Source organism: Elgaria multicarinata, chromosome 22 (genome assembly GCF_023053635.1).
Source record: "Elgaria multicarinata webbii isolate HBS135686 ecotype San Diego chromosome 22, rElgMul1.1.pri, whole genome shotgun sequence".
NCBI classification, from domain to species: Eukaryota; Metazoa; Chordata; class Lepidosauria; order Squamata; family Anguidae; genus Elgaria; species Elgaria multicarinata.
In genome coordinates, this window is record NC_086192.1 from 13,538,943 (window position 1) to 13,565,251 (window position 26,309).

General features: G+C 44.3%; 1 protein-coding gene across 1 annotated transcript; it reads left to right on the plus strand.

Moving 5' to 3' along the window:
- The first annotated feature begins 536 nt into the window (after positions 1-536).
- MYL10 (myosin light chain 10) lies at positions 537-26,309 on the plus strand. The gene is made up of 7 exons (XM_063146371.1): positions 537-649; positions 9,379-9,468; positions 10,512-10,587; positions 12,511-12,615; positions 16,424-16,502; positions 24,803-24,851; positions 26,091-26,309. The coding sequence occupies exons 1-7, from the start codon at positions 647-649 to the stop codon at positions 26,187-26,189; spliced, it is 501 nt and encodes a 166-aa protein (XP_063002441.1). The 5' UTR covers positions 537-646; the 3' UTR covers positions 26,190-26,309.

A 26,309-nucleotide genomic window follows, 5' to 3' on the forward strand; every position in this document is an offset into this window, starting at 1 on the left:
GGATGATGGAGCGATAGCCACTTGACAATCTGTGAAATGCAGACGGAATAGATTTTAGGAAATCCACACGTCTCTATATCTGAGGTGCTTTGAACAGTTCAAAAATTGTGAAGTATTATAATCTCTGGGTTGGATCCAGACAAAATCAGTCATGCTTTAGTCCTATTAACTTCATTTGGGACTAAAACACTATCGATTTCGTCTGTATCCAACCCACTGGCTAGAAGGTATATTCAGATTTAAAATCTCTCTCTCTCTCTCTTATTATAATATGCAGAAACTCCTCCATCTTTCTGCCCTATGAAGATCTTAGTGATAAAAAAACATTGACTTTACAACCGCTCTGAAAAGTGTTTGTTCACCTGGAAAGGAGAATCCACCCACCCCCGGCCCTGCTCCCAACACGGTTTCAACTTTCCTGTTCTACTTATACACTGTGTTAATTCTATGGAAGCAAAACCACAGATGAGCAGGAAATGTCTGGAATGGCCCAGGGTCCCAGTTGCTGCACTTCCACAATCTTGCATCCATTGTCTAAACTTGGAGCGAGCATATTTTTACTCCCAAATGGTACTATATATAGAGGGACAATAGCCTTTGTGTGGACTGGTGAGACCGATTGGCAGAGAAGGTGAAGAACGATAGCATGGTAAGTTTCTTTCCCTCTTTCTTTCTGCCAAGCTGAATTCATCTTTAAATTTAATTTTGCATTAATATCTACCTTCTTTTTACAAGTAATACCTTCCTTCCTTCCTTCCTTCCTTCCTTCCTTTCTTCCTTCCCTTCTTCAAGGGCTATAGACACAGAGGGTCCTCTGTGCCCCCTCCCAAATATTCCAAATCTCCTTGAATTTACAGTTCTCATATTTCATTTCAGTTCTCACATTTCTCTACCACCCAATACCCGGTTTGCAAAGATGAAAAATCTTTAAAATCTAATAGTGTACATAATACAAACAGGTTTACATACAAATGTATAATTAGACAACTAGGGGTGTGTAGAACTTGTGTAATTTACTCCTTATTTTGTGAGTTGTCAGGTGTTGTCCTCTCATTGAGTGCTGTGAATTATTATTATTTTGCCCCCTCTGGAACAGGTAGCATAAAACAGCAGGCCAGACTTCCCACAAAATTAAACCACCACTACTAAATATTATTATTATTATTATTGTTATATTTGTATCCCACTTTTCATTCAAGGATCCCAAGGTGCCATACACGATCTTCTTCCTCTTCATTTTTATCCTTACAACAACCCTGTGAGGTAGGTTAGGCTGAGTTTCAGTGACTGGCCCAAAGTCACCCAGGGAGCTTCATGGCCGAGTGGGGACTTGAACCCGGATCTCCGGAGTCCCGGTCCAACACTGTAGCCACTACACCACACCGGATCTCAGGGAATTAAATGTGATAGTCTTTTTATAGACAAGAAACCCAGGCTAACTTATCTGGATTCACCTGGCAGCTAGGAAAGCGTTTGCACCAAAGTACTGAACTGCTCAAGACGTTTCTCCTAATTTTCAGATGAAAACCTTCTCCTGTACCTTAAGCCTATTAATCTTACCCTGTGGGACAGCAGAGAACAAGTATTTGCCCTTTTCTATGTGATACCCTTTTAGGTAATTGAAGAATCATAGAACTGCGGAGTTGGAAGGGACCACTAGGATCAGCTAGTCCAACCCTCTGCAATGTGCAGGAAAAGCAATTAAACCATCCATGAGAATTGGCTGCCCAGCCCCTTCTTAAAATCCTCCAGAGGTGGAGAACCCACAAACTCCGTAGGTAGACTGTTCCGCTGCTATGCAGATCTTGCTGTCAGGAAGTTTTTCCTTATATTTAATTGGAATCTAGGTAGCTGTGCTTTTATGTCTCCACCCAGCCGAGCCTTCTCTTCTCCAGGCTAAACAAACCCAGTGTCTTCAACCTTTCCCCAGATTACTTATTTTCCACACCCCTTGCCTTCCTGTGAAAATGTTCCATAATAAAACGGGCTGGATCCAGGCGTAATCATGCTTAGAGTAGACCTACTCCACGCAACCTACATTAGTCGTGACTACTTTAAGCATCGTTGATAACTAACTTAAAATCCTGTCGATTTCAGTGTGTCTGTTTTGCATAGGACTAAGTTTGAATCCATAATAATAATAATAATAATAATAATTTGTGCATTAGAAAATATGTTGTGAAGCACCGGGGGTTCAGGAAAGTATCTGATAAATGTAAAATGGTGGAAGGAAGGGGGTTAAACACACACACACACACACACACACACACACACACACACACATTCCAAACCAGAATAATGATGATAATATTCTTAATGAAAGCAATCCAAGGATGTCTATACATAAGGAAACGATCATTCTGTATTAATCAGGGAGAAAAGTGCATGTAATTATGCTAAATGAACTCTGCAGGGAGGCTTTGCTCTCCCCCCCCCACTGCCCCCCCCTCTCACACTTTACAATGTCTTGAAAGCTTTATAAATATTACTGAGGTTTTTATAGCATAATGTTCCAGTTCTTCTGTAATGCCACTTTCAAAGGCTTACTGGAGACAAAACGCCGTTGTCAGAAATCATGCAATAATCATTATAAGTTGCAGGAGCCCCTAAGATGGAGAGAGGCGAGAAAAAGGGGGACGGGAGGGAAACTTGAGGACCACACAAACACTGCTGAAGAATTTACCCCACATCTGCAAAACGCAGGCTGACAGGGCCTACTCTTGGTTCGGTTCGGGGAAGTTTCTGGAAGAATCCATCCTGCTCCACTCAAAGTCCAGAGTGGGTTGTGGATCCTGCAATACAGAGGAAAGTAATCCCTGTGTCTATAGATCTGTAAGGCCTGCAACTCCCAGCATGCATCAGACAACATGCATAGACTTGTAGGCCTTTTTTCCTGTCTAAACATGCATAGGATAGGATTGCGCCTTTAATATGACAAGACCAGCTGCATCCACCTATTACACTGCACAGAGTGTACAGCCATCCAGTTGCAGCTAATAATGCAGTCTTCCAGGAAAGTGCATGACGCACCGTGTTCATGCAAAATTACATGTTCAGCAGCTTAACGCCGGAGGTCTCCTTCCCCTTCTCACTTCCCCCGGAATCATGTGGTGAGCACAGACTCCTGAATCTTGGTGCATCCTTATGGAACATGGGGTTTATCAACCAGTCTGTGGCCACTGAGCATGCTCAGACTTCACTGACTGTGCATGGGTCCCCCTTGCAATTAGAGTGTTTCTCCACCCACAACATCAGCATCAGCATTATTATTATTATTATTATTATTTATTTATTTATTTATTTATATAGCGCCATCAATGTACATGGTGCTGTACAGAGTAAAACAGTAAATAGCAAGACCCTGCCGCATAGGCTTACATTCTAATAAAATCATAGTAAAACAATAAGGAGGGGAAGAGAAAGCAAACAGGCACAGGGTAGGGTAAACAGGCACTGGGTAGGGTAAAACTAACAGTATAAAGTCAGAACAAAATCAAGTTTTAAAAGCTTTAGGAAAAAGAAAAGTTTTTAGCTGAGCTTTAAAAGCTGCGGTTGAACTTGTAGTTCTCAAATGTTCTGGTAGAGCGTTCCAGGCATAAGGGGCAGCAGAAGAAAATGGACGAAGCCGATCATAATATTTCTTACCCGCCTCTCCATTCTGATCGAGGCGGGGAATAGCAGTAAGTATAAAATTCATAAAATACTGATTAAAAACATAGTATACATTGTTTAGGGTGAACATATGGAAAGGCAGGACAGGGCTCCCGTATCTTTAACAGTTGTATCGAAAAGGGGATTTCAGCAGGTGTCATTTGTAGGCATGCAGCACCTGGTGAAACTCCCCCTTTATGACAAGAGTTAAAGCTTGCAGGAGCCCTGCCCTCTTTTGTATCTGGTCACTCTAGTATAGCTCTTGCAGCTTTAACTGTTGTGATGAAGAGGGAATTTCACCAGGTGCTGCATGCCTACAAATGACACCCGTTGAAATTTCCTTTTCTATGCAACTGTTAAAGATACTCCTGTACTCCTTTCCATAGGGTCCCCCTAAAATTGTTAAAACATTCTAAAAAAAATCCTAAAAGCATCCTAAAATTCCACTGAATAGGCCTGCCGGAAGAGATAAGTCTTTATAGCTTTCTTAAACGCTTTTTGTAAACCGCCCAGAGAGCTTCAGCTATTGGGCGGTATAAAAATGTAATAAATAAATAAATAATAAATAAATAAAAGACTGTTAAGTCTGCTGATACCTCCCCCGAGTGCAGGGGTCCCCCACCTTTTTGTATCCTTGGCCACATTTGGGAATTTGAGGAACTGCTGTGGGCACCACCACAAAATGGCTGCCATGGAGGGTGTGGCTAAGGGGTGTGCGGCTGGTCAGAAGAGGTGGGGTTGGGGTGAAAATAGCAAGGCTGGGAGGGGGAGAAGCAGTGAGGGAAAGGGGGTGAGTGGAAGAGTAAGGAAAAAGGGCTACAAACACGAAAACCCTACTCTGATCTGGAATACCCACCGAGTGTCACTTCATTGGCATCTGTCTTGACGCCCTAAACCGAGACGCTTGGATTGGATTTATCGTCTAATTATAGCAGGACTGGGAAAGGGAGAATAAAAAATGATCAGAGGTATGGAATGCCGTCCATAAAAGGAGAGGATCAAAGAACCGCAGCACACCGGGATTCAGATGGAATTTCCGTGGGAGGGGAGAACGGAGATCTCAGGCAGTTGGGCAGCTGTCTAGGTGAGCACTCCTTAAGGGGCAGCACTTGGGCCAACATTGTTTGAAGTCCGTGTTCTGCACTCTGGGAGGATCGAGGAGGGCCAGGATTTTCTTCTCGGCCATCCCAGAATGCAGGACACAGAATTACGGGCTCAAGTGACAGGGAGCCAGATTCCAGCTGGACATCAGGAAAAACTTCCTGACTGTTAGAGCAGTACGACAATGGAACCAGTGACCTAGGGAGTGTGGGCTCTCCCACACTAGAGGCCTTCAAGAGGCAGCTGGACAACCCTCTGTCAGGGATGCTTTAGAGTTGATTCCTGCATTGAGCAGGGGGTTGGACTCGATGGCTTTAGAGGCCCCTTCCAACTCTACTATTCTATTATTCTATGATTCTATGATTCTATGAAGTCAGGGGATGAGGCTTGTGAATCTGAGTCCCAGTGCAACAGGTGTGCCTCCTTGCTTTTTGAAGCCATGCATATCCCCATCCAAAGAGCCCCAGCTGACTTGTTTTAAATCATCTAATTGCTCCATTGGGCACTGTCCTGACAGCCCAGAACCCAGAATCCTCTTGGGCCTGGGAATCAGGTGATACTGAAGAGCCAATCCCATGGTTGTGACTTTTATATAAGTCCCCAGATCTTCTCTTCCTCACTGGAAGCATCTCCCTCTGTTCCCCAGCAAAAATAGTAACAACGCTTGTAACGCATCTGTTGAAGTGGGAGGGGAAAATACAACCCATCTCATCCTAGTAGAGAAGATGTGACCAGGTAACCTGAGTCCAAATGCTAACATCCAGCGCCCCCCACCTTCATATGTTTCTTTATCTTTAGGGTGACCGTATGAAAAGGAGGACAGGGGCTCCTGTATCTTTAATAGCCCTAAATGGTTTGGGGCCAGGTTGGTGCTATATAAATAAATAAATAAATAAATAATAATAATAATAATCCCATATGTACCTGCCCAGACCTTAAGATCATCTACAGGGGTCCTTCTCTGTGAGCCCCTGCCAAAGGAAATGAGGCAGGTGGCTACTAGAAGGAGGGCCTTCTCTGCTGTGGCACCCCAGCTGTTGAAATGAGCTCCCCAGAGAGGTCCGCCTGGCGCCTACACTGTACTCCTTCCGTCACCAGCTGAAGACCTTTTTATTCTCTCAGTATTTTAACACTTAATTTTAACTTAAATTTAAATTTTACTGTTCTAATTCTGTTTTTTAATCTTATATCAATTTCTGCCTGCGTAGTTTTATCCTGGTTGTGCTTTTATACTGTATTTGTGTTTTTAGACTGCTGGTTGTTTTATTATGGTTTCAATTTTTTGTGAACCGCCCAGAGAGCTTCGGCTATGGGGCGGTATAAAAATGTAATAAATAAATAAATTTTAAAAAATGTATTGCAAAGAGGATTTCAGCAATTGTCATTTGTATGCAAGGCAGCACCTGGTGAAATTCCCCTCTTCATCACCACAGTTAAAGCTGCAGGAGCTGTAATAGAGTGAACAGAGGGCAGGGCTCCTGCAGCTTTAACTGAGGTGATGAAGAGGGGATTCCACCAGGAATGCCTACAAAGGACACCTGCTGAAATCCCCTTTTCAATACAACTGTTAAAGATTACAGGAGCCCGGTCCTCTTTTCAACATGTTTACCCTATTTATCTTGAAACTGGGCTTTCAGGAAGGCAATGGCTTCGGATAAAGGGACATCCTTTTATCTGGCCTACCTACATTGAGTTCCAGAAACCTGCCTAATTTTGTCCAAAAGAAGAAGACATCTCTGAGCATATATTTCTCATGCCACTCTGTCCTCCAAGGATGGCAAATACATCTCTGCTCAGAAATCAAACTGCTTTGGGTCCCCCCCCACCCCTCTCCTCTCTCTCTCTCTCTCTCTCTCTCTCTCTCTCTCTCTCTCTCTCTCTCTCTCTCTCTCTCTTCTCACCAACACACACACACACACACACAACACACCACACACACACACACACACAGAGAGACCTTGCCTTGCCTTGAATGGCAGGTGATGAGTCACACTTTCGGCTTTTTTTGTATCAGACTCTAGCTCTCCTTTTCTTTGACTTCCTGACCCCTGGCAGCCAGGAGAAATGTAAGGAATGCTTGCATGGGGGAAACCTAGCAAAACATTAAAATAATAATAATACGCCAACGCAAATAAGTTTCCCCCCCCCTCCCCACAAAAAACACGAAACAAAATCCTTGGCTAGCGGGATCAGTCATTTGCTTTCATCTCCACTTGGTGATTTATTATTTGAGTGTGTGGAAAATCGCAGCCATGGAAATCCCTTAAAAAATCTAGGCCAGTTGCAGTGTTCTCAACATAAGGGGACACGGGAAAAGAATACAGGGTCTTTTAAGGCTTTGTCGCATTTTGCATTCGGGGTGTCTGTGTGTCATGGGAGGATTGGAGAACCCAGCAGCCAGGAAATTATCTCCCTTAAACAAGAACAGAACAGATAAGGAAACCCACAGCTCCACATGGATACGATGGTGGCCACTGAAGAGACAGGGGAGAAATTCGTTTGTTTTGTCTTTTAATGCAAACCTACCTAATTTGCAGTTCCCAAACCAATAGAATCATAGAATCATAGAATAGTAGAGTTGGAAGGGGCCTATAAGGCCATCGAGTCCAACCCCCTGCTCAATGCAGGAATCCACCCGAAAGCATCCCTGACAGATGGTTGTCCAGCTGCCTCTTGAAGGCCTCTAGTGTGGAGAACCCATCACCTCCCTTGGTCACTGGTTCCATTGTCGTACTGCTCTAACTGTCAGGAAGTTTTTCCTGATGTCCAGCTGGAATCTGGCTTCCTGTCACTTGAGCCCATTATTCCGTGTCCTGCACTTTGGGATGATCGAGAAGAGATCCTGGCCCTCCTCTGTGTGACAACCTTTTAAGTATTTGAAGAGTGCTCTCATGTCTCCCCTCCATCTCCTCTTCTCCAGGCTAAACATGCCCAGTTCTTTCAGTCTCTCTTCATAGGGCTTTGTTTCCAGACCCCTGATCATCCTGGTTACGTAAACAGAAACACAGCTATCCTTCAGTATTTGCGGTTCCGAGAATTTGACAAGACGGTTCAAAATCAAATGTGCAATCCAAATAGGCGCAGAAAAATGTGCATTTCAGGGGAGAGGGTGCACAAAAAGCATATTTTAAGAGAAATTAATGCACAAAATGCATATATTAGGGAAAAACCACTTGCAAAAATAGGCATGTTAGGCAGAATCTCATAGAAAGATGTGTATAGGAGGAGAAATGAGCTTAAAAATGAATATATTTTTTGTGTAGACTTTAAAAAAAAAATCTCAAGTTAATGCAGAAATGGGACAAAACAAACTTAATATTGGTCAAATGAGGAATGAAGAGAAACTGAAATTGACAGAAGAATCCATTCTTACTCCAGCGCCACCAAGTGACTAAATAATATAATGACATTATCCACATTGAAGTGTTTCTGGATTGGCATTATGACGAATAATAACAATAGCAAAAATAATAATAGAGCAAACCAGAGAAGGAGAGGAAAAAAACCATGCCAGAATCGCTACTCACTTTCCAATGGGTAGCAAAGTCTTGGATTTTTGAGACCTAACTTTGGTCCCTCTCTCTCTCCAACATCTCTACTCTCTTTCTCTCTCCCCAACACCCCTTCTCTGTCTCTCTCTCTCCCCAACATCTCTCTCTCTCTCTCGCTCACCCCCAACACCCCTTCCCTCTCCTCCTCCTCCTCCTCCTCTCCTTCTCCTTCTCCTCCTTCTCCTCCTCCTCCTCCTCCTCTCCTTCTCCTTCTCCTTCTCCTTCTCCTCCTCCTCCTCCTCCTCCTCCTCTCCTTCTCCTCCTCCTCCTCCTCCTCCTCCTCCTCCTCCTCCTCCTCCTCCTCTTCTTCTTCTTCTTCTTCTCCTCCTCCTCCTCCTCCTCCTCCTTCTCCTTCTCCTTCTCCTTCTCCTTCTCCTCCTCCTCCTCCTCCTCTTCCTCTTCCCCTCCTCCTCCCCCTCCCCCCTCCCCTTCTTCTTCTTCTTCTTCTTCTTCTTCTTCTTCTTCTTCTTCTTCTTCTTCTTCCTCTTCTTCTTCGGACTTGAGCCAGCCTCTTCAAGGGTTGTCACTCCTGGGGGCTCAGAGATCATTCTGCCACTGCAATGGAACTTCTTTCTTCCAGGGATGGGCCTCTGGATTGTCCTCTGAGGAGGAATCCTCTAGCTGAGACATTGCACATACAAATTCTCTCCCAATGGGCTGCCAGGTAGGGACAAATCGCTGTTGCTTGAGGTCTCAATGAATCACGCGAAATTCGAATGCATGTGTCAGTGTTGACACTGCTCCTCTCAGGGATACACAGAAAACCTCCCTCCAGGCCTCTAAAGCCTGACCCTTTTTGCTTTGCCCATGTAGACCTTAATTTTTCACAGCATGAAAGTATGCAGAGGACCTCATGTGAATCCAGGGTTACAGGTTTCACACCTTGGTTGCAAAGTACAAGATGGTTGCCCACCTTCACCTCTCCACCCCATCAGGCACTCTAGTGCTAAATCTGCTTCATTTCCCATCCTGATATCACGTCAGGATGTGAGACGTTGGTTTCACACCATTCAGACCAACCTCCCGCAATGGCAGTGGACACCCTCCTGTGACGATTCTTGCTTTTAATTTGCAGGCCCCCAAAATGGCAAGACACAAGAAAGAAGGAGGAGGCTCGAACGTCTTCTCCATGTTTGATCAAAGCCAGATTCAGGAATTCAAAGAGGTAGGTTTTTTCCTATTGGTTCTGGGCCAATTAAAGATGTTTAATGAACGAATGAAAATTAAGCTTGATCATGGCTGTCTTCCTGTCTTCCTTGGATGGTTCTGCGGTTGTGGCAGACATTCTGCAAGACATAGTGATAGCCTCAGTGACTGGGCAGGAATGTTCATTTAGGGACTGTTGAAGGCACTGGAGGCTGGTGGGTCCAGTGTTGTTGGGGCTGTGAATCCATTCTCGGTTTCAGTCGGAACCAGCGAGATCTCAAAAGGAGCTATCAAAGGCAGTGGTTCCCAAAGTGGGCAGTACCGCCCCCTTGGGGGCAGTGGGTTTGCATAGGGGAGCGTTAAGAAGCAAGGGGGTGGCAGGGGTCGCTAAGAGGCAAAGGGGCAGCAGGGGGGCACTCGAGGTGGTCTTTTCCGAGAAGCACCTCTCCAGAAGGTCTTAAAACCCAGGGACATTTTTATGGGAGAAGGTAGTTTGGTCCCAAGCCATATAGGGGAAGAATCCACACATGTATTAATACCGTTTAAGAAGAGTCCTTTTAGCGGTGAATTGAAATGTTTCAAAAGCACCAAAATGCTAATGAAGAGACATACTCTGCTTGGTGTGCCCTGCCACGCTGGCTGCAAAACAGAGGCATTCGCTCTCTTTTCCCTTCCTCCCTCGGCAAGCCTGCTGTGGGTGCTTCAGATTTTGAATAAATATTCAATTAATTGTTATTGTTTTGAATTTTATTGTTATTATCTTCCTTAGTGGATCGTTGAAAACCGCTATTCTGAATAATGAATTTTATAGTGTAGGGTAGGGGGCACTGGGCATGAGTTTGTGGAACCAAGGGGGCGGTGACCTGAAAAAGTTTGGGAACCACTGATTGAAGGGGCTGAAGGTATTTTACAGATAGGGTTCAGCAGCACCATGGGTAACTTCTTCAGAGTTCTGGCTTGTTCTGACTGAAACCCAGAATGGATTCACAGCCCATTGGATTCAACATGGTTGTAATAAGCAATATCTCTACCTCTTAGCTCCTCCTTTTTGTTTCTCAATAGGCCTTCACAATCATGGATCAGAACCGGGATGGCTTCATTGACAAGGCGGACCTAAGAGACACCTTTGCTGCATTGGGTAAAAAAAGCACAAAGGCACCATGTACCAACATTATCTTACAAAAGGCTTTTTTTTAAAAAAAAATCATCACTTTTTTGTGTACTCTGTACCAAAAGAAAGAAAGAGAATTAAAAATTATATAGCAACGTACCAAAGTTCACTGAAAATTCTTCACCTGGGAAGGAGCAAAGGCACAGTGAATATTCTCCACTTTTGCTTTTCAGGTGAAACGAAAGTGATTTCAGGAAGGTCATGTGACCCAGTGGAGGCTGGTGGCTCTGATGTCAGTGGGGCTGTAAATCCACTCTGGGTTTCAGTCAGAACCAGTCAGAATGCTAAAGGAGCTATCCAGCCCTATCCTCAAAATGGGTTCAGCACCTTGGATAGCGCCTTCAGATTATTATCACAGCCCCCCTGACACTTTGGGGCTGGGCCAAAGTATTATGCAGCCAATATTTCAGGGTTAATTTGGAGAGAGGGGCTGTGGGATGCAACCCCTCCCTGAAAGGCCCCTCCCTCATGTACCTGACATTTGCTTGGAGCCCCTGTTGAAAGCATCTGGGTAAGGATAGAAATGTGGGGGGGGAAACAGGAGTGATATTGTTGCGACGGAAGACTACAGACCACCAAACCAGCCAGTAGACATGGGTGATGGTTTTTTGAAACCGAGGTGACCTCTAGGACTACTGGAGGATTTGAACTATCTGGACATGCAAGTCTGTCTCTGCTAGGAATGGACCACTCAGTAAATTCCGGACTTCCCTTACTGTGACATCCTCTCTCAGAATGTGGAGGAAAGAATTGCGGTACCCGGAATCTAGACAACGTTTTCTTCCTCTTCCTCCTCCTCCTCCTCCTCCTCCTCCTCCTCCTCCTCCTCTTCTTCTTCCTCTTCTTCTTCTTCTTCTTCTTCTTCTTCTTCTTCTTCTTCTTCTTGGCCCTCATCTCTGTGTGACAACCTTTCAAGTCCTTGAAGAGTGCTATCATGTCTCCCCTCAATCTTCTCTTCTCCAGGCTAAACATGCCCAGTTCTTTCAGCCTCTCTTCATAGGGCTTTGTTTCCAGACCCCTGATCATCCTGGTTGCCCTCCTCTGAACACGCTCCAGCTTGTCTGTGTCCTTCTTGAAGTGTGGTGCCCAGAACTCAATACTCAAGATGACACCTAACCAGTGCTGAATAGAGGGCAACCAGTACCTCGCGTGATTTGGAAGCTATACTTCTATTAATGCATCCCAAAATAGCATTTTCTTTTTTTGCAGCCACATCATGCTGTTGGCTCCTATTCAGCTTGTGATCTACAACAACCCCAAGATCCTTTTTGCTTGTTTTATTTATTTATTACATTTTTATACCGCCCAATAACCGAAGCTCTCTGGGCAGTTCACAAAAATTAGTATTGCTGAACCGAGTATCCCCCATCCTGTAACTGTGCATTTAGTTTCTTTCTCCTAGGTGTAGAACTTGGCGCTTATCCCTATTAAATTTCATTCCGTTGTTTTCAGCCCAGCGCTTCAGCCTATCAAGATCACTTTGAAGTTTGTTTCCATCTTCCAGGGTATTAGGGGATTCTGAGGAGTGAAATACTGAAGTTCAAACTATGAACTATTGTGATCAGGAAAAATGGAAAAAATATCTAAAGGAACCTGTGTAACTTCACAGAAAACTTTCTGATGAACGGAGACTTTAAAAGGACATTTATAAGAAACAGGAGGAAGGACATATAACTATCGATTGGGAGAAATACACTTAATTTTGCACTTTCGAACCATTCCATGAACTGAAACTCCGTTATCCTTCAAAATTTTGCATTTCTCTGACTTTTACAGTGGTGTTCACTGGTTGCTGAAGAGGCATTTTAATAGAGTGCTGGAGATGTCTTCCTGGCTGTAGTTTCATGAACTTCTACCGTATATAACTGAAACAATGCTTTTGTACCACAGGTCGCATGAATGTCAAGAATGAAGAGTTAGAAGCGATGATCAAGGAAGCGCCAGGTGCCATAAACTTTACGGTCTTCCTCACAATGTTTGGTGAGAAGCTCAAAGGTAATAGAGCAACCAGTGGTAGAATTGTGTGGGTGGGGGAGGCATGAATCTCTCTCCTTCTAACAGGTCTGCCTTTTCTTATTGATCTAGGCTGGGTCTTTGGTGTCTTTCCCAACAGTATGACATTCATTTATTTAAGAGTATTTACATTGCACCTCTCCATGAATCTTGCCCAAGATGGTGAATAACCATAATAAATCCAGAAATATCAGTGGTGCAAAACTTATTTTTAATAACTGCCAAAGCAGGGTGACCAGATGACAGGAAAAAAATGGATTTGTTAGGCGTTTTGGCAACAAATCCAGGAAGGATAAATTCCTGAAGGCTATCCATGGCTACTAGCCCTGATGGTTGTGTGCTATTTCTAGTATTCGAGGCAGTAAGACTGTGTGCACCAGTTGCTGGGGAACATGGGTGGGAGGGTGCTGTTGCACCATGTCCTGCTTGTTCATCCCAGGCCGATGGCTGGTTGGCCACTGTGTGAACAGAGTGCTGGACTAGATGGACCCTTGGTCTGATCCAGCATCAGGGCACTTCTGATGTTCTTATGTTCTTAAGGGAGGAATTATTAAATTTGAAGAAAAATCCAGATTTTCCCTATCCTCCCCCACCCAAAGGGTAGCTCTACTTTAATGGGAATTAACAAAAATGCTTACAGCTCCGTGGTTTTTAAAGATAAAGAGATGAAAGGTGGCACCATGAAAGCTCTTTAGGAGGGCTTTGTCCATAGCAAGTTTAAAACCGACCAGAGAGCTTTGGCTATTGGGCAGTATAAAAATGTAATAAATACACAAATAAATAAATAAATAAATAAATAAAACAGATCCGTTTATCCGTTGATTTTTAGGTTTTTTTAAGAAGTTTGATATTTTAAACTTTTTTTAAAAAAAAAACACCTGTCATTTGTAAAGGTAAAGAGATGAAACTTGGCACCATGATAGCTCCTAAGGAGGGCTTTAGTCATGCCAGGTTTAAAGCAGATCCATTCATCCATTGATTTTTAGGATTTTTTTTTTATGTTTGAGGTTTTAAAATTAAGGGGAGAATGTATCACACAGAGTATAGCAAAAGCTTCAAAGTACAGCAAAAGCTACAACAGTAGGAGTAAGGGAAGCTAATTCCAGATACATTGAATGTCTCACCTGTTCTTTATTTTAGTGATTTTAATTTTCAGTTGTTGTGTAGAACAGATTTGTCTTAATTGCGTGTTGTAAAATCAGATATGTGACCAAGACTATGTTTGGGTGGGTCCTCCCCTTGGTGCTGGACACCCCCCTGGGGTGTCCCGCTATATGCTTACAATATTATCTTTAATATTGCTTTCTACCAATTTACCCATAACAAGTTAAGCTAGCCAGCCTGCAATTTCTGGGATTCCACATGCCAAGTATTAACTCTTAAAATTTAGTGAGACAGGAATTACCTTTGCAAAAGCCACGTTGATTCTTATTCAGCAGGGCTTGTCCCTCTTTACACTTACAATGTTATCTTTGATATTGCTTTCTACCAATTTACCCATAACAAGTTAAGCTAGCCAGGCTGCAATTTTCAGGATTCCTCTTCAATCCCCTTTTAAAAATGGGTGCTGCATTGCTCATTCGCCAGTCCTTTGGTACAGAAACTGATTTGAGGGACATGTTGCATGCTTTTGGATGGCGTCTTGTCCTTGCCAGCACTGGCTCCTGTACGCTCGGCCTAGCTTGCTGGTATGCCTAAAATATGTTTAAAAAGTCATCTGTGTCGGACGGTTTCGCCAATCCTCTGTACCCTCACTGGAGAAAAAGGACCAACACTATACTCTCTGTCATCCTGTTTCTCTTCCAGCTTTGAAGTGGAACTCTGTGGCAAGCATTCCCTATTGATTAGCTGGTGCATAACGTGGTTTCTTTGATGATCAGCAACATCTCTGTGTGGGATACAAATTGCATTTCTTCCGACTCTTTGTAGAACAGAGACCCATGTGGTTGGCATTAATGCAAAATGCCTTTTGTTTCCCTTTTCTTTTGCTTAGCTGCTCATCTGGCATCAGGATATATATATATCTGTTCAAAGTTCTCGGCTTAATCCAAGAATCCTAACCCTCTTTCTCCTCTGCTGCCCCAAGCTAAACTTGGCCGGCTTTAATTGATTTCTAGCACGACTAATTGTCGTGCAATAGGGAAATCGCCTTTCTCCAAATTCACCTCGTGCTCCTTGGCTGCGATGGGAAAGGATTGCAAAACCAGTATTGCCTGTTCATTCGCCGCTGCGCACTTGTGTGACGAAAGGACTTTCTTTCTAGCTTCGGGTCAGTTAAAGAATTAGGCAATGCTCTTAAAAAAGAAGAAGGAAAAGGTTGTTGAACTCAACAAATCCAGTGAGCAGAAACTCATTTTCTCACTGAATCAAGAGAGACAAGGGCAAAAGCCGGGGGCTTATAACAGGTGTGAGTGAGCCCAGCTCTGCTTAATTTCAGGTGGGCGCTAAAAACATTTTTATTCCATTCAGCTTTTAATGGCTTTTAATTTGAGTTTGAAGTCCCAATCTCCTTGACTTCATAGCTTAAAAAAAATCTGGTTGATTAAATTTGTTTTCGTGTTTGATGTTTTATTTTCGGATCCCATTTTGGGAGCTTTCGTTAGGGCCCAACGGCGTTTTGGGAGTATTTTCATAAATAAATGCACACTATTATTATTATTATTTATTTATATAGCACCATCAATGTACATGGTGCTGTACAGCGTAAAACAGTAAATAGCGAGACCCTGCCGCATAGGCTTACGTTCTAATAAAACCATGATAAAACAATAAGGAGGGGAAGAGAAAGCAAACAGGCACAGGGTAGGGTAAACAGGCACTGGGTAGGGTAAAACTAACAGTATAAAGTCAGAACAAAATCAAGTTTTAAAAGCTTTAGGAAAAAGAAAAGTTTTTAGCTGAATGAAAATGTGCATGTGCCTGTACCACTCCAATTCTTATATCAGAGCGTTTGAGCTTCGCTGGTGTTCTACCCGTATTCCTGATTTTAAAAACAGGGATGTAATTGATCTTTGGCTAAATACATACTAGAAAAGTGTAATTGTAGTTGCAACATTTGCCTCCGTAGCTCCGGTGTATATGACATGTTTTGCAAGGCATGGTTGCCTTGGGTTGCAATCCTGTACCCACTTACCTGGGAGGAAGTCTCATTGAACTCAATGGGGCTTACTTCTGAGTAGCCATGTACAGCATTGTGCTGTTGGCCTTCACCTGCATTTCCTGTAGTTGTATATGCATAAACAAGCTTTTCACCTTAAAGCGAAGAACAAGGAACATTAAAAAAAAACAAGGAATGTGCTTTGCAAGATTAAATGGAGTTGACTTGAGAAAAAATGTCTGTTATAATTTCTCAAACCGCTATTCCTTGTGATACTGGAGACATTCAGGAAGTTCATTTTCTGTCCTGCAGACATGAAGCATTTTGCAGTGTTTTTTTTAAGGCTTCTGAACAACATCTTTCATTGCTTTTATTTTTAAGGACATACATTTCATCCGTAAGGAGGGGATGGCTGGCTGTGGAATGCTGGGAGTTATAGGTAGGGTGACCCTATGGAAAAGAGGACAGGGCTCCTGTATCTTTAACAGTTGTATAGCAAAGGGAATTCCATCAGGTGTCATTTCACCGCCTGGTGAAATTACTTCTTCATCACAACAGTGAAAGCTGCAGGAGCCCTGCCCTCTTTTGCATCTGGTCACTCTAGCTCATCAAGTGATATACATGCATGCGTTGACCAGCTGATGCATGTACAGAAGTATTTGAAATATAAACACCTGATGGTTTCTCTTTTAGGCACAGATCCAGAAGAGATCATTTTGAATGCTTTTAGGGTTTTCGACCGAGAAGGAAAAGGTTTCGTAAAAGCAGACTAGTAAGTTGTTGGGTTTTTTTTTTCAACTATTCTCCTCCCTGCTTTAGCTAACTTTGCACCTTATTGTCACTCTATTGTATTGCACTTGTGGCGTTGAAGCCTCCAACACTGATTGGTTAGACCTGGCATGCGGACACGAAACTCTGAGTTGATAAGGGAAAGGATCAGCTTGCAGTCCCATGTTCCCAGCAACTGGTGTATACAGGCCAACTGTCTCTGATACTGGAGGTAGCACTTAGGATTAGTAGCCATGGGCAGCCTTCTCCTCCAGCAATTTAGCCAACCCCCTTTTAAACCCATCCAAATGGCTGGCCGTCGCTACGTCTTGTACTTTAAAATGCCATAGTTTAAAGTACTTCCTTTGATCTGTCCTGAATCTCCCACCAATCAGTTTCATGGGATGACCCTGGGTTCTAGTATTTTGGGAGAGGAAGAAAAACGTCTCCCTGTCCACATTCTCCACACCAGGCATAATTTTGTCCACCTCTATCATGTCTCCCCTCAGCCTCCTTTTTTCCAAGCTAAAAAATCCCAGCTGATGTAACCTTCCCTCATAGGGGAGATGCTCCAGCCCCTTGATCATTTGAGTTGCCCTTTTCTGCACTTTTTCCAGCTCTATAATCTTCTTCTTCTTCTTCTTCTTCTTCTTCTTCTTCTTCTTCTTCTTCTTCTTCTTCTTCTTCTTCTTCTTCTTCTTCTTCTTCTTCTTCTTCTTCTTCTCCTCCTCCTCCTCCTCCTCCTCCTCCTTCTTCTTCATCTCCTCCTCCTCCTTCTTCTCCTCCTCCTTCTTCATCTTCTTCTCCTCTTGCTCTTGCTCCTCCTCCTCCTCCTCCTCCTCCTCCTCCTTCTTCTTCTTCTCCTCCTCCTCCTCCTCCTCCTCCTCCTTCTTCTTCTTCATCTCCTCCTCCTCCTTCTTCTCCTCCTCCTTTTTCATCTTCTTCTCCTCTTGCTCCTCCTCCTCCTCCTCCTCCTTCTTCTTCTTCTTCTTCTTCTTCTTCTTCTTCTTCTTCTTCTTCTTCTTCTTCTATTTCTTCTTCTTCGTGTGGTGATGGCAACTGGGGAGAAGGGTGGACAGAGCTAGCACTGTTCTCTCTTTTGCGTGCTCATTGGATGCAGTACCAGAACACCTGAATTGGCCTAGAAGAGAATCTTGCCTCATTCAGAAGACACCTTGGCTTTAACCATGGTGGTTAAGTCAGAAAGCTGGGCTGTGTTCAGAAGACACCTTAAACCACAGCTTTAACCATGGTGAATAAAGCAAAAAAACTTATTCATTGTGGTTAAAGCCATGGTTTAAGGTGTCTTCTGAACACGGCCTAGCTTTTTGGCATAAGCACCATGATTAAAGCCATGGTTTAAGGTCTTCTGAAAGGGATCTCTAAATGTAAGATACATAAACACGGGATCCCCCCCTCCACAGACCCCTCACTAAATACCCTTCCCAACCAAACCTAGCCAAATTCACCCGACAATGGCATTGCTTCATCCCCACAAGAGAATATAATGTTGTTCATTACAAAACCTGCCGTTAAATCCATCCCACAACCATATTTTTGATGCTCCACTTCTATTCATACACTTCCAAAATTTTGACATTTGACTCTAATAATTTTTCAGAGCGGCTCGCCCGTTGCTTTGAAAACCTTGCACCCTTTCAAGATGACAGTTGCTATTAATTAATCGTACTTCTCTATATTTTAAATAAAGTCAATAGTAGAAGAATTCCCCCACAACTGGCCATGCCTGACCTTTTAATAAGAAACTTCATCTAATTAACATCCGTTTGGGGGCATTTCATTTTTTCCACTGCGTGTTTTCACTCCTCGCTTGGAAAAGTCATGACTCATTTCAGAGTCTTGGAACTGATTTTGTGTGCAATGAAAGTTTTCTTTCTCCTTATGTATGTGTGCTTATAGATATAATCTCAGTCATATATATTCTTCTGTGGTGTTTAAGGTGAGAAAGAGATTAGGCAAGGTCCTTAGAGGTGGGTAGAAAATAAATAAATCCTGGCACAACATTTGGAAAAGTTTGGAGATTCAGGTTCCATTGCCATGGGTGAGGTTTACTCAAAGGTAAGTGTGTTGAGCCCAGAGCTGCAATTATGTTTCCAGCAACGACAGACTTGTTGACACCAACAGAGTTTCACGAATTTGCACCAACAGGACAGTGATGAAATTAGCGGTATTTCAACTCTGGATGAGCAGTCTGCCAAAACAGCACTTTTCTAAGGCTTGGGGAATCTGATTTCCTCCTCTGCCCATAGGCGTGCACAAGGGGTGTGCCAGGTGTGCCCAGGCACACCCTAATGTCTTAAGCCAGTGGTTCCCAATTAGCTAAGTACTGGGGGGGGGGGCTTGTTTTTCAGTTGCAAAGCCATGGACCCCCTACTTTTGAAAAATTTGTTATCTCTATGGTAGTTACCTGTGCGAAGCATTTTTTTGGAGAAAATAAGGGGTAGCCCCTAAAAAGCAAAGGATTTTAGGTATACTAAAAAAAAAGACCATAAAATTTGTGATATTTGTGATATTACCACACAAAAATGACAATGATTTAGTTAGGAATATAAAGATGAATTTAATTTTACTAACGTCTAGTTTACAATTGAACAAATTATGACTTGTCTAGCAGCTACTAAACCTAAATGTGATGGCAGAAATCATGCCTCTTTTTGTCCCGAACAATCCCTTGCACATCCGGTTCAATATTTCCTACTTTTAATCTCAAATCTGGATCAGCATCGAGCCGATTTCTAGGCTTGTTCTTCATATAACAAAATGTCGAAAATGTTTGTTCACAAAGATATGTGGAACAAAAGGGAACGAGATGTTTCAAAGCTTTTTCCACCCAACTTCTTATAATCAGGAAAAACCTTCACCCAGAATTGGTCCAGTCTATATTCTTTGAGAAATGATTTCAGTGAACCATCACAAGTCACGTCAACAAGTGCATTTTGCTCTTCTGCAGACAGAGTTGGTAGCTGTACATCACCACATTCAAAAGGATTCCTTCTCCATGAGTTTTCAGGATTAGGTGCAGGGAAGGAATCTCTGAAGCTAGTCGCTAAATCACGAAGGTGCTCAGTGTTGTTATATTTTACTTCTGGTACGAATTCGTTGTCAGTGGACTCCAGAAATGAATGGTGAATATGGGAATGGTGACACGGACCCCTTGGGTGGGTTACGCGGACCCCCTGGGGTCCCCGGACCACCAATTGGGAACCACTGTCTTAAGCAATGAGCACCAAATTGAGGGGTCCATAGGAGGGTCTGTAGGGGGTTCTAGATGCAGCAGAAATGGCCCTATGGCTGCTGTCTTGCCCTGTGCGGCAGCAGGAACAAAAGGGAATTGCTCTGCTGGGAACCTCTCTGCCAGGAGCCTCATTTCAAAGAGGCCAGGAGGAGAGCCCCCAAAGGCTAATATCACCTTGTAAGATCCTCCTCCAACCAGCGTCACCACAAAGATCCACCAATGCAAGTGCTTGAGGAAGGCCTCCTTGCCTCCCCACCTGCAACGGTCCTCCCATGGTCAGGCAAGCTGAACGTGGAGTAGGGCATCAGTGTCTACAGAAATAAACGATTGAATAAAAACAATGTCCTTTGTGAGTGAGACTCCGATAAAAGTTCACCTTTAAAAATAAATAAATAAATGAATAAAATCCCCTGGGTGCACACCCTAATGAAATGTGCCTCTGCCTGTTAGAGGTGTGTGTATGCAAAGGCAGCATCAAGGCATCGCCAGGCAGCTGCCGTGGGTGCATACCCCGACAAGGTCCAAGGGCTCCCTGGACAATCCCATCCCCTTCTCCGTTGCAACCTGCTTCTTCACCGGCCTCTCACTCTGGGTGCGTGTGGGTGTGATGAGAAAGAGAATGGTGAGAGAGCAGGAGTATCCAGGTGGGTGAGGAGGGGCGTTGTCCCCTCCTGAAAGGTTTCCTCAATCGCAGCTTCTTTGCAAGTGAATAAATAAGTGGAGCGAATCTATAAAAGGAGCAAGAGAAAGGGGCTTAGGTCGAAAATGTGGAGGGGTGGGACAACCTTTGCCCCTGCTCCCAGATCCGGGTGTCCCCAGCTTCTGGGTGTCATGGGCTGCTGGATCTGTGGCGAGCAAATGAACAGCAAGTGTGGCCTCCTTGGTGAAATCCCCTCCAGGGACAGGAAGGAGCGTAAGAAGACTTCCAGGGCGGATCCGCACGTCGGCCCCAGAGCGCATTTATGCGACTCTAGGGCACCCCAGAAACGATAGTCTGTACTTGCCTGTAAAAAGAAACTAGGAAGAGACGGAGACGCCGACGCCGCCCAGCTCTCCCCGGCCGGCTCCTCAACCGGGACGGAGAGCTCGGCGGAAGAAGGTTGGGTGGACAGCGGAAGAAGCTCTCTACTCCCGCCTTCTTCAAAAAGAGCTCTCCGAGCCGGCCGGAGAGAGCTGGGTGGCGTCGGCGTCGGCGGCGTCTCCGTCTCTTCCTAGTTTCTTTTTACAGGCAAGTACAGACTATCATTTCTGGGGTGCCCTAGAGTCGCATAAATGCGCTCTGGGGCCAACGTGCAGATCCGCCCCCAGTCCCAGTTGAGTCTTGCTTGAGTGCAAGGTCTTCCAGAACACTAGTGTGTCCTTGTATTTTGACTTGCTTCTCAGCCTCCTTCTCCCTGGCTTGTCCTTTGGTGTTGACTTACTCTTCGACAGTGATGTAGTGCTAAATTTTGACAGGTAGGCACTCGCCATGGGAGACTCCCCTAGCCACGTCCCCGAGGATTGTCCAAAAATACAAGCAGCTGTAGGGCCTCTATCCCATTCCAGTGGTCTTCATCTCCACCGGGAGCAGGCTTTTTTGTATAGTTCATGAGTCCTTGTTGCCTCATCATGACCAAGCGACCCCCCAAAATACTTTGCATCACAACATAGATCATTGGTGGAAAAATCAGACTTCTGACTCTGTTTCCTGACTACAGCAGTGAGCAGAAGCGGCAACGAGTGAGTGAGTGCGTGGCGGAGGAATGGGTGTGGCAGAAGAAATGCTGGGATTTGGCAGGCACATCCAGAGGTTCTGGTGAGCACCCATGCAGGTGCAGTGTTGCTGACCTCAGAATCCCTGTACCTGAATAACCTAGAACCCATGCACTACAGTAATCTAGAATCCCTGCTCTAGAGCAACCTAGAAGCCATGCTCTAGAATAACCTGGAACCCCTGCTGTAGAGTAGCCTAGAACCCCTGCACTAGAATAATCTAGAACCCTCTTGACACCCTGGAGATCAAGGTGATGTACACAGCATCCCCATCCAGACACTGATCAGGCCCTGCCTAACTTCAGCAAGGTACTGCATCCTCTGTCTTCAGCCATAACCTTGGATCCTAAAGGACAAAAATCTGTCGAACTGCCTGCTGGATTTAAGTCTTTTCACCAGAGATGACAGCACTGGATGAAACTGAAACTGACGAACATTCCGGTAGACAGAAAGAAAGGATATATATGGTCGGACCAGACGTCGGGGTGGTGTTTCATGCATCCCTAGGTGAGGGGGCAGCGGGTGAGTTTGCCCATTCCTAGAGACAGGAGACCCAGCTGTTGAGCTTCTGGCGTTTTGGACATAAAACTGCAGAAGACATTTGATAGAACCATAAAAGGATCAAAAGCTTCCCAGATGTCAGTGTCAATGCTCATAGCCCCACAATGTCTTTTCTGAAGCTGCTCTGCGTGCCAGCTCACCTCAATTAATAAAACACAACTGGAGCCTTAGTTTTGCTTTAAATCCTAGTCTTGTAGGGTTTACTAAGACACAGAAGGATGGACCTCATTTTTTAATTTTCATTTTAAATATTGGAACTGGCTGACATTCGCCACGACCGATACCGTGTCCCGTCCCACATCAAGGCAGATGGACAGGGCCTGGTATGTGTGAACCCATCTGGAAAGTCTGCGATTTTGTCCTCCCCAATCCAAAGAAACAAACAATATAGAAAGCAAGCAACAGCAGGAAGTTCAGAGCTTCTGAGTTCGGAAAATGTGAATCTTTGTTTCTCTATAAAATAAATACTGGAAACTGCTGGGTTCTTTACTCAGGCCTTCTTATGTGTAATGATGCCAGAGGCTGATGTGTTGCACTTCTGAAGCTTATAATTATGTTTGATCCTTCCCCCATTCACCAATCCAACAAACCCCCCCACCCCCGGCAGCCCTAGCCTCAAATTCTTTCCAAAAACACTCTATGCACGTGAGTGGAGGGTGCCAGATGACACCGGTTGCTTCCTTCAGAAAGCGAGGGGCTGAAGAGTAAGCATCTTTGGAAGCAAAATCAACACGGACCTTTGGGGCACCTTGAATATTGGGACATGGATTGTGGCAGAAGATTTCATGGAGCAGAGCCTCGTCCATCGAATTCGTGTAGCATTCACCTCCATTAACAGATACAGCCAAATACCTTAACGGCGTAAGAAGTAGGGCTGTTAACCGCTTTGGATCCAGATCCGAAGCAGGGCTGGATCGGTCCGAAGCGCCCCCGAAGCGGGTCGGATAGATCCGAATCACTTCAGGGAGCATTGCTCTCTTCTCCTCTCATCCTGGCTAATGTGGCGGCAGTAGGGCACAAGGAGAGAGTCCTCCTCCTGCCCTGCCGGAGGTGGTAGCTGGGATGAGAGAAGGAGAACGGTATTTCCTTCTCCTCTCATCCTGGAGGCTACTGTAGCAGCAGAGGTGCCAGTGGGGCAGGAGGGGGAGAACGTAATATGAGAAGAGCCCTGCTGGATTAGACCGAGGGTCCATCTAGTCCAGCACTCTGCTCACACAGTGGCCAACCAGCTGTCGACCAGGGACCCATAAGCAGGACATGGTGCAACAGTACTCTCTCACCCATGTTCCCCAGCAATTAGTGTACACAGGCCTATTGCCTCTGATACTGGAAGTAGCACTTAGTCATCAGGACTAGTAGCCACTGATAGCCTTCTCCTCCAGGAATTTATCCAACCCCCTTTTGAAACCATCCAAATTGGTGGCCGTCGTCACTACATCTTGTGGGAGTGAGTTCCATAGTTTAACTCTGCGCTGTGTGAAGAAGTTCTTCCTTTTATCAGCCCTGAATCTCCCGCCAATCAGCTTCATGGGGTGACCCCATTGGGTTCTAGTATTTTGAGAAAGTGAGAAAAATGTCTCCCCGTCCACATTCTTCACACCAGGCATAATTTTGTCCACCTCTATCATGTCTCCCCTTAGACCCTTGTCCAAATCCTGCTCCATTGGTGCTGCTGCAGTAGCCAGCAAAATGGACATCCTAGTAATTTGGATGTCTGAAGCCAAATCCAGTTCTGGATCTGAAGCGGGCCAGATCAGGTCTGAAGTGGATCAAAGTGGATCTTCCAAATCGGCTGCTGGCACAGCTGGCCAGATTTCTTTTAAAGCAAGGCCATAGAGCCTTTATTTTCTGTTGAGGACCATATACCCTTGGGGCTAGTGGGCACATTTGGAATTTTGCAGGAGTGTAGTGGGCACTCTCCCAAAATGGCTGCCATGGCGGCCCATTCATAAAATTGCTGCTATGGTGGACTTAGCCATTCACAAAACACTTTTTTTTCTCAGAAGGCAAACTGATGAGGCTTAAATAAAAAATAACTTGGTGAAGAGCCAAGAACCTACATACCAGGCAGTACTCGTAACTTGTCCACATACAAGTAACGTGCCCCTCGACTCAAAGTAGAGGTGGGGTCTGAGCTCCAAAACTCAAAAGCCCTCTTTTGAACCCAAGTAAAGATAGTGCTCATTGCAGCATGCCAGCCTCTTCGTTAATGTTTCTATTATTGTTATTATTTTTAAATCCAGAAATTAAATAAAATTCAGGAAGGACGGGAAGCCAGCCGGGATTCCAGAGAGGTGTCCACAGGCACATGAGAAAATTCCTTCGACCATGTAGCCTAGCAAGTACTGTAATCCAATCTCCACCTTTCAGCATGCTGAGACATTTCTCTTTCCCAAAACTCATTCAGGACATTCTTTTCATTCCCCAGCCCACCATGACCCAAATTACATTTAAATAAAATAAAATTCAACACTCCCTTATAATCAATCCAAAGGGAGAGGCGGGTAAGAAATAAATAAATAAATATATTATTATTATTATTATTATTATTATTATTATTATTATTAGTGGAGCTGCATGGAACACAGTGAGCTCAGAAACTCCGGAATCTTTGGCAGTAACAGAATGAGCTGATTCACAGCTACCGATTTCCTGTTAGTTTCAACGCGAGCTCATCCACAGGGCCTTCTTATCATCACCTTGAAATCGGTTAATTTTCTTCTATTTTTGAACAGCATGAAAGAAATGCTCATGACGCAGGCCGACCGGTTCACCAACGAAGAGGTAAGGTTGCGTTCCTTCGTTACACACAAACATGACGGCTTTTCGATTTGGCAAGAATGAGCTCCGGTTTTCTGGTGGCGGCGGTTGTAGCTGAGTCTTGACATCCAGAATGTCATTAAATCTGAGAGCCAGTGTGGTGTAGTGGCTAAGGTGTCAGACTGGGAGTTGGGAGATCCAGGTTCTAGTCCCCACTCGGCCAAGGAAACGCACTGGGTAACTTTGGGCCATTCACAGACTCTCAGCCCAACCCACCTCACAGGGTGGTCGTTGTGAGGATAACATGGAGAGGAGGAGGATTATGTACGCCTCCTTGGGTTCCTTGGAGGAAAAGGGTGGGATATAAAAGTAAGAAATAAATACATAAATAATGTATTTATTTGACATGAGAAAAAACATTCCGGGTGAGATTGGTTAGAGCAAGTTAGAACCAAACCATGCATAACTTTCACTTTGTAGTTCTATCCTCACACACACATACTCTACATGCACACACACACACTGTCAGCACAGAGGCCTTAATCTGGATTGGGACCCTAAATGAGGCATGGGGAGGTAGACAACCTGGTGCCCCTCCAGCTGTTTTAGACTACATCTCCCATAATTTCTAGCATGGCCAATGGTCAGGCATTATTGGAGTTATGGTCCCAAACATTGTGATTGTTTTCAAATGGCTTCTTGAATTTCTCCGTCCTATTTTCAGGGAAGGAGAAATTCGCTGATAATTTCTCAGGGATGGCACCTGAGAAATTATCTTTGAATATGCCAGTGTACCTGGGCATAGGTACGCTGCAATGTAGGCCTAACCACTTCCTGGTTTTGGTCCACACACCCCAAAGTGGGTTCTTTGAACTGTCTGTATTGAGTACTGCTTAGAATTTATTTCTCTCATGTGTTGTGGTTTTGGTATATACTCATATATATGTGTGTGTGCACATGTAATGTATGAGAAACAGACTTTGAGTCTAGATGGTGTAACACAATGGCTAAGAGCAACTATTGATGCAGTTTACCGCCCAATAGCTTCGGCTATTGGGCGGTATAGAAATGTAATAAATAAATAAATAAATAAATTTGCTTTGGTTCAGAGGTAAGACTGGCAGCCATTTTGGTTCAGAGGTAAGACTGGCTGCCATTTTGGTTCAGAGGTAAGACTGGCAGACATTTTGATATGGGTTGTTAGGTGCATTTCCACCCTCACCGTGCTCTTTCTAACCTTCACGTCCTTCCTATATTCCTCAGATCAAGCAGACGTTTAGCGCTTTCCCTCCAGATCCAGCTGGCAACCTTGACTACAAGAACCTTGTTTATGTTATCACACATGGGGAAGAGAAGGACTAACAGACGTTGAAGTGATCCGTCAAAAGAAGGTTGTTTACCATCGCCTCTTCGATATACGCCTCAGCTTTGGAGCGGAAGTCTGCAAAATAATCTGAATGAGATTAAAACCATGATACTAAA

Bases quoted from the DNA above. Each gene is read 5' to 3' on its own strand.
- MYL10 (XM_063146371.1), top strand. The intron at 12,616-16,423 runs GTAATAGAGCAA...TTTCTCTTTTAG, and splicing joins GTTTGGTGAGAAGCTCAAAG to GCACAGATCCAGAAGAGATC. The intron at 16,503-24,802 runs GTAAGTTGTTGG...ATTTTTGAACAG, and splicing joins GGTTTCGTAAAAGCAGACTA to CATGAAAGAAATGCTCATGA.